Genomic DNA, 8,988 nt, shown 5'->3' with positions numbered 1-8,988 from the left:
GAAGGCTGAGGGGGGACCTGGTGACCGTCTATAAACTCACTAGGGGGGACCAGAAGGGTTTGGGGGAGACGCTGTTTCACCAAGTTCCCCCCTCCCGGCATAACAAGGAATAACGGCCACAAGTTGTTGGAGAGGTTTAGATGAGACATCCGTAAGAACTACTTCACGGTCAGGGCGGCTAGGAGCTGGAACCAACTTCCTAGGGAAGTGGTGCTGCTCCTGCCCTGGGGGTGTTTCAGAAGAGGCTTGATGCCTACCTGGCTGGAGTGATTTGAGCCCAGTTTTTCTCCTGCGCTGGCAGGGGGTCGGACTTGAAGATCTATAAGGTCCCTTCGACTCGACTTCTGTGATTCTATGAATTAAGCTTCTCAACTGCTGTAAGGAATATGTGGTATTGTCCCAAATTCTCACATGGAGAAATTGAGTCACAGAGCAGCCAAGGTGACTTTCCAACGGGTGTGGAAAGAGCTGGAAGTAGAACCGGGGACTCCTAACTCCCCAGGCCAAGCTCCATCCAGGGACATTATGCAGTGTACTATTTAGGTGAATGTGTTTCTGCTGGAGAAGTGCCTTTCAGTGGGTCAGCCTTCCCATGCAAATCTCTGCTTTCTCATTAGCTTAGCAGGGCTGTGAGGGTTGTAAAGAGCACAACCTGATCTGGAGTGTTGGAACGGGGTGAAAGCCACCATAACCAGCCATGAAATGGTGCAGTAGACCCAGATGTGCAGGGAGAGGCATGAGGAGTTGCACCCCAAGGCCTCCCAGGCAGCATCACTGACTCGGAGCCAGCTTCTGTGTCTCGGTTTTGGAGATTTTAGTAGCCCATCTGGAAGGGTGGGTGTCAGGGAAATGCAAGGTGGGGGTGGTGAGTGACTATCTTGAGAACAGCTAAGTAGCTACAGAGCTCACCCCTCTTCAGTCTGCCCTTGGGAAGACCTAAGAAGCCCAAAGGGGCTACAGATGGTCTGGGGCTCTGTCTGCCACCACCCCGAGATACCTGCACTCGCCTGGATGAAACACTCAAGGGAAGAACTATATACTGGGACAGGATAGACTGAGTTAAAGGAGAGACTGTCTCCTCTTCCATTGCAACCGCTGATCTCCGTGTCTTACATTAGGGCTGATTTTAGGTCCCTGTCTTTAACAGCAAGTGCTGATCAACTTGATGACTTGTGGTATTATTGGTGACGGTCTCAGAGTGCATTAGGCTGAAATGTGTCACCTCCTCCTACCCTATGCACATTCAAGCCTGCGTAATTTGGATGGATTTTGTGTGCCTACAGCTTCTGGTTCAGGGAACAGTCCTGTGTAAAAGATATGCCATGGCACTATGCTCCATGCTCACCCGATCTGCTCAGACATGAGGTCACTCTTGCCTCCTTAGGGCAGCCACAATCTTCCAACAGAGGCTGTTAAATGGCAGCACAGAGGGGTTACTCTGCTCTTTCCCACCTGGCCTGTGGCCGGCTCCAACACTAAGCCAAAGGCTTTGGTTTTGTTCTCTCCGGCTGCTGGCAGCTCCCCCAAGGATACCCTCCCTGCCAGCAGCCCTACATGGGCTGTGAGTCTTCCAAGTGATGGCATAATCCAGCTCTGAGTGCTCATTGTGATGCCATCGGTAGCTTGCGCTTGCTGGAGGGGCTGAGCCCTGCCCTGGCGTGTTCTCAGATGGAAGTAACCACAGTGAATCATCACGTCTCTGCTGCATCACTTGTCTCAACTCGCGTCCAGCCCAGAAATGGGGCACTACCCTTTTCTGATGAGTTTTTACTTCCTACAGCCTGCATCACTTTTGCCCAAGAAGCTGTAACAGGAGGCCGGTTGGGTGACAGATCAGCAGCCCACTCCTAATCCCCCTTCCCTAGCACATTAGATCCACTCCTGAACTTTATGAAGCTTCCTTTTTGTTGTTATTGTTGCAATGTGATGCCTGGCCCCGTCTGTGTCTATAATCAGTAAGAGCTGGGTTGTCTGTTTTCTCCACATGCATTCTTTTTTTTTTTTTTTAATCCCACCGTAGTAAACAGCAGCTTACAACAGATCTTGTAATGTGTCAGCAGCAGCAGGAAGTACAGAAACAACTTAAAAATAGAGTTGGATGCTACCGCTTGGGGTCTGAGAACTGTTACGCCGTGCAGGAATGCAAATCATTGGCAACAACGATGAAGAGGTTTTTCTGATGAGCCAAGATATCCACAGCAACTCCCCTAGTGACAACTCATGACGGTCGACCTGGCTGGTGGAGAAACTGCACTGCTTAAACAGAGTTCTCAGTTTTTAAGTCTGGATGCTTTTTTAGCAGTATGACCCTATGGCACAGACTATGTGGGGCTCATGGTGCATCGCATAAGTGTGTGTTGTGTGTTTGAGTTATTGCTGATGGAAACCTTCCTTGTGAACGTGGATGAATGGACACATGGCCTGGCTGGCTTTGAACGTGAAGCTGTGGCGAGCTGGGCTTGGTCACCATCCAGACGGTTGTTCAGAAATGAGCTTTGGAGTTGTGTCCTAGTAGCTCCTGAAGCACGGTCTGCCTGAAGGTCTTGAGGCTGTGGCATCCCCAAGTAGAGCATAGTTGGTTGTGGTGGCAGTTAGCCTATGGAAGCACCGTGCCTCTCTGACCCAGCTAGTCTAAGGTGCCACCCTGCCCTGCTTTCTGTCTGACTTCAGACTAACATGGCTGGTACTTCTCTGTATTTAAGATCTTAATAAAGGCAAACCTGGTGTAATGGGCTGTGACTTGCTGCTTGATGTTTAAGGTGCCAGCCTGGTAAGACTATTAGTTAACTGAAACCTTGGTAAGGTGATACCCTTGGTGGAGACCAAACTTTTGCCAGCTACAGGAATAGCTGGTGGCAGGTTACATGTGCTCTAACAGGGAGCATGGTCTTGTGGTTACAGATGGAAATCAGGTTTCTTTTAATTTTTTTCCTGGATTGTCTTCCCAGCTTCACCACTGATTTCCCCCCCCCCCGCCCTTTGTCACATCACTTACTGTTCTAGGGCTTGATGTAACCCTTGCCTACACCACATGGTACCAGCCAGGAGCATGATTTTGGTGCTCTGAGAGCCCAAGACAAATTGCAGTCGTTGCAGAAGGCAGCATGGACTCATATTCAAATGGAAGCTTTATATTTCTAATCAGTATTTTTTGGTTTGCAATTCAAAGGGTCTCCAGCTCAGTCCTTCCTGCAGGAAGGATGCATGTATAATTTGCTGCTTTCCTCCCCACTGCTTTTCCATCTGTTGGTACCTCTGTGTTTCAAGCCTTTCTGGATATTCATCTTCAATAAACAAGAAATAAATTGAATCTCTGCTAATCTATCAACCGGGCTAAAGAGACAAATAAGGAAAAAGACTGGTGGAGTTATGGCTGGGGGATAATGTAACAATGATTTCATGTCCTTCTAAACTGCAGTGCAATTTCTAGCCAAATACATACTTCCAGATCAGCAATTATTTTTAAGGTGGGAGGGGGAGGGGGAGGGGGAACTAGGTACCATTTTGTCTTTTGTGCTTAGTTAGGTCACTTATCAGAGCCCTCTCTGTATATTGGATTTGGATTATTTTTCCTGATACAGGAGACTGATTTTTCTAAATCTGTCTTTTCCAATTGTTTAATATTTTTTTGTTGTGCCAAAGAACTGCCTGTGAACCTTTGCATATGTTCAGCAAGTTTTCACACCTGAAGTTAATGGGTGGGGCAGTTGAATCCTTTAACCAAAACAGTCTTTCTTCCAAGTGTGTGTCAGACAGACAGGCATAGAGATGTTGGCCAAAAATGACTTAAAAATCCATTGCCCTCTCAACCTTTTCTTCATTTGGCCATTAGAATCTTCCTAGGCAAAGATCTGAGTTTCTACAGTCAGATACCAGCAGGAAACACAAACCCATGTTTCAGGTCTTCATGGTACATACGCTGTAAAGAGAGACAAATGTAACTCCCCTTGCTCTTTACAAATCTTTTTGAAATGCTGAATAACCAAGAACACATTCCTGACTCACTTTTCCTTCATATAAAGACCAAACGGCACATTAGGACAACAAACCCTTCTGCATCCCTAGATGCAAAAAAAAAGCAGCAGGACCTGGGCCATTAGTTCAAACTTCAATCCCATTTCAGCATCTTTATTGAAAAAAAAATGTAAATCACAGCATCTCAATCATTATTCAAACACATTTAATAAACAAAGAAACAGTAGCAAAGGGCACTGACACATGACAAACTGTACAAAACCTCTGGGTCTGCAGGCAAAACCGGAGGGTCAGGAGCTGCTGGTACAGTTGCAGAGGCCCAGGGAGCTGCTTGCTACCCCTGCACTAACCCTCCCCCTTCCCCTTGGCCCACTCGGTCACCCCTGAGAAGATCGATTTAAAAATGTGCAGAAACGAAGACACTTCGAGAGGTTAATTCCAGTCTCGCTGTAGTGGAACAATTCAGGCCACTGGGAAATCGTTGAGGGGTGGGAAAGCACTATCCATTCCCAGGGCGCATGGTTTAGAATGAACCTTCTCAAGAGATGCCAACTCCCCTGGAGATCCAGCATGTCTCCTATCACCTGTTCACCCTTCCTGCTCAGCTACGAGGACGGATTTTTGTTTTGATTTCGTTTGAGGAGATGGGTCCTGTCTTTCTGTCCGTTGCCTTTATCTCAAGCAATGGAGAGATGCAACTGATAACAGTAGAGACCAACTAGTCCTTCAGATCTGACCAAGGCCAAAGGTGACCTGTTGCAATCAGTAAAAAGAAATTTAGAGCTAGGCTATGTAGGAAGGCCATCCTACTCTGAATAGATTACCAGCCCTTATACCTAGAGGAGTCAAGAGTCTTTGAAAAAATTAGAACATTACCCAACTGTCCCTAAAGAATTCGAGTCCGATGTGGAACTGATACCTGAAATAAGTTGCCTTGGAGAAAGATATCCCTGTTGAAGATCTTGGGAATGTTAGGGGAAGACTAAGATTGAACTTTCATGATCTGTTTCTTCATGTGTTGGGTGGAACTATCCCTTCCACTGAAATGGCATTGGCTCTTTGCCACTACCTCATTCCTCTGGCTTGATCAGATGCTCCTTCTGGCGTGCAGAAGGCGGAGAGGTGGTGTTTCTCAGTGGTGTTCTGATGTCAGGCACTCCTCGAGGGCTTTGCTGTGCGTGGTGTTTTTGGTGATGCAAAAAAAAAAAAAGAAGCAACGAGGTATTGTTTGACCAGCTTCAACCATACTGGATAAGAGGTCTCCCTACTGTTCAAACCTAATGCTGTGCAAAGCAGGTTGGCCTTGCATTGACTGCAAGGGAAATGGCAGCAATGCCATTCTTGTTGGCTTGAGCCTGCTATACTCCTTGACTAATTTCCCCAAGGTCCCTTCTCCTTTGGGGTGGGGGAATGTGGCCGATGGTGGGGACTGATAATGTGTTAGATGTGTTTTTCTTCTTCCTGCTGCTAAGCCACATACATGCGCTATCTCTTTATTTCTCAGCTGCAAGCACAAACTAGTGACGGCTGGGGCTACAGGATACTGATAGAGAAGAGAGCTATATACACATCACAGTGTTGTTTAGGCCCTGCCAAGGCATACAGTCTAACCACACTAATGCCATCTTGTCATGTTTGAGACCAGGAAGGGGGTGGAGAGAGCAGGGAAGCCAGGTTATTCAGCATGATGCCAACCCAGACTACTTTTGACAGCTATGACTGATGCAATGCAAGTTCCAAGACATTTGGCACCATCCGTTATCAACACTGAACTAAAGCAGGTGAACAACCCCTCCTCCTGGAGAAAGAAGTAAGGAGCATGCGGGGGGGCGGGGGGTACATTAGCAAGTGTTGGGGAGAGGGCACAGAGAGACTGAAGAGGAGCGGACAGCAGGTGGGGACATCTCTGATCTACTACATGTCTTGCATGCTACAGAGGTCATCCAGACCCTCAGCAGCTCTGGTCCCCGTCCTATGCCCTGCAGTCATGAGGAAGAGATGGGGAAACCTCCCTACCAGAGGCATCTCAACACTGACCAGGTGTCAGTGAATCCAATTCCTGCAGGGCAAACTGACCTACACCAGGAATTTCCACCTTGGCCTTGCCAACGCCTGTGAATCCCAAGGTTGAGTCGAGTCCCAAACTAGCGCTGAAGCAAAAAGACACGGGTGCCAAAATACTAGGCTACGAGGAACAAAGCCAGGATGGGAAGTTAAGGAAGAAACATGCAGCGAATTCCTAAGAAATTCCATTTATCAGACTAGGAGGGACACACCACTGGTTAGGGATGGCACAGACTCACTGAAGGGACCAGCGAACTGTAGTTTGGCTAAGATTAGAAATCAAAGAGAGAGGCACAAACGCACATTTGCACGTCCATTCAAGGCATTCCAAAAAAAGGTCACGAGTAGACACGTCACTTTGGACAAGAAACATTACAACAGTTTGGCAACTTTCACCCAACCCCCCTCCCCCCTCCCATCTCTGCAATGCCCCATGGTACATCAGGCTGACCTGTTTGGAGGTGGTTGCATGAGGGGGCTGCAGATGTGGAACCACCATGCATAAAAGAGGGGGATCTCCTCCACAAATGAGCTGACCAGTTTGGCTAGAAACAAACTTACTGGCTTGCTACAGTACAAAAGGACATCTGCCCTAACTCTTCCTGCTGCCATGAGAAGGGATAAGACAGACAGAGCGCAAGGGAGTCCATGCTGCTGGAGACGGACAAGGCAAAGCTGAACTTGGCAATAACAAGTCCCCTTCCCTTGATAAATCAAGTAATTCTGCCAGGCTAAGGTGTAGCCGTGACATGGTATGAGAGGGGAGGTAGGACAGCATCCCTGTCACTACTCTTCTCCAAGACAGGAGAGAAAAGGGCAGAACTGTTGACTCTGTTGCATTATGGGTGAGAACAGGTTTTGTTTAAATATGCATGAAAAGCAATAGGCTTTGGGAAATGCCAGGAGCCCATATGTAGCAACAGTGAGCAACAGAAGCCTTCAGGGCCAGCATTAGACATGCATACAACTTCCCTCCCCTCTAGACTTATGTAGCGTCTTACTTGGCTCTTAGGAATCAAACCGGTAACAGATACAAAGCAAGAATGGAGAAGGTAGACAAAGTTCTTGGGTTTCTATCATTTGCCTCTAAACCCTTTTTCATCTGATTTGGATAGGGCTAGCTGAGATGAAGGAGTATGGCCAAGTAGCTGCAAGTTTTCTACTCAGCAAACCCGGGCGAGGGAGATGGCCCAGATCAAACATAGCTCCTTGTTCACCTACTCCAGCCCATCGGTGGTGGGATGGGAGAGCAGATGACAGGGGCCTGCAGAACTGAGCGACACTCACAAAGGCTCTGGCTGGGAATCCGGCCCAGCTGTCAGTTGGAAAGATTGAATACAGCGCTGGCCAAGGAAACAAAAATGAGTATTTGGAGAAAGGATTATCCACAACTGGACGAGTGTCTCCTTCTTTCCTGGAGTTAAGGGGAAAACCTTTGGTTATGACCAGAATTCTTCTCCGTTGGCAGGACAGGCTCAGCTTTGTTTTGCGTTAGCTTGGTTACTGTACAAGAGCAAGGTTGAACTGCGGAGAAATGCTCTGCCCGGCTCGACTGCCCTTTTGACATCTAGGAGTTTAACTGAACCAGCCACTCAGGTTACATCCGGGATCCTCGCTCTTGAAGAATCTGGAAAGACAGAGGCTGCTGTAGTAAAACGTGGGACCTGTAAAAGTTTGAGTGGTTTTAAAAGGAATGTGGGAAGAATGGGTATGAGTGTTAAGTGCCTTCACACACCTCTTTCAAATTATTTTTCTTTGAACAGATGGACATGTACTAAAAGTGGCTGGCTGCAGCAGGATGGAAGGGTCTGCCACACCCCAAGAGAATCTCTACTCTTTTGCAGGGCGGGGTATGTGTATCGTGTGTACATCCATGTGCCTATTGTTCTATAACAATTTTTGCTTGTTTTTCCACTTGAATATCTCACTTGCTTTTCAGATATAGCAACAAGAAATAGAGGGGGCTTTTGAAAATAAAGAGGTTTGCTCAAATGTCAGGGCACCACTGCTCACTACCTCTGTGAGGTAAGTGTTACCCTTATTTTATAGTAGGGCAGGAAACCAAGGCAGATTGTGGCTCTCGGCAGACCATTTTACAGAGTCGGGGCAGAGCTGGGATTGGAGCCGCTGTTTCTTGAGACCGAGACATCCATCCCACTGCTGGGATAACTGGTGATAGCGGTTAGCTACAGAGGGAGGTCAGAAGAAAAGCCTCCACTCCCCACACTGTGGCATCTCTGACCAGGAAACAAAATTCCCAGCTATGCTAACTCCCTAAAGATCACCTCTTTCCATTATTTCTGTGGCATAATGTGAAAAATGTGTGAATAGCCTTTTGGCTGTGGCTAGATGTGGTGCCAGAGCACTGGAAAAGGGCCAATGTGGTTCCCATTTTCAAAAAAAGGAGGAAGGAGGACCTTGATCCTGGGTAAGCTTTTTAGGAGAATTATCCTGGCGCATGTCCATGAGGGGCCAGCAGGGGAAATTATGCTTAGGGGCAACCAACATGGGTTCATTAGAAGCAGGTCCTGTCAGACCAACCTGGCAGCCTTCTATGACCAGGTCACAAAATCCTTAGATGGAGGGGTAGCAATGGATGTAGTCTTTCTGGACTTCAGGAAGGCCTTTGACACTATCTCTCACCGCATTCTCGTTAAAAAACTAGGGGACTGTGTCGTCAACACCTACACAGTCAATTGGGTCACTAACTGGCCGGAGGGCCACACCCAGAGAGTGGTGGTGGATGGGTCTTATTCGACCTGGCAGGATGTGGGCAGTGGGGTCCCCCAAGGCTCGGTCCTCAGGCCCACGCTGTTCAACATCTTCATCAGTGACTTGGACGAGGGGGTAAAATGCACCCTGTTCAAATATGCTGATGACACTAAGATGTGGGCACGTTAGAAGGAACGAATAGGCTACAATCAGACCTAGACAGGTTACAGGGGTGGG

General features: G+C 47.8%; 1 protein-coding gene across 1 annotated transcript in view; it reads right to left on the bottom strand.

Moving 5' to 3' along the window:
* Positions 1-4,096: 4,096 nt before the first annotated feature.
* Positions 4,097-8,988, bottom strand: part of KCTD2 (potassium channel tetramerization domain containing 2) — a gene marked incomplete at its 5' end in the record, with an annotated part of 15,930 nt that continues 11,038 nt past the window's right edge. Inside the window, one exon of the mRNA XM_019542812.1 lies at positions 4,097-7,666. Coding sequence (XP_019398357.1) covers positions 7,637-7,666 — 30 coding nt within the window. The remainder of the gene's footprint in view (positions 7,667-8,988) is intronic.

Source organism: Crocodylus porosus, unplaced genomic scaffold (assembly GCF_001723895.1).
Source record: "Crocodylus porosus isolate Cpor-Errol unplaced genomic scaffold, CroPor_comp1, whole genome shotgun sequence".
Classification (NCBI taxonomy): Eukaryota; Metazoa; Chordata; order Crocodylia; family Crocodylidae; genus Crocodylus; species Crocodylus porosus.
The sequence above is the reverse complement of the archived record's forward strand: the minus strand, read 5'-3'. Positions and strand labels throughout refer to the sequence as shown.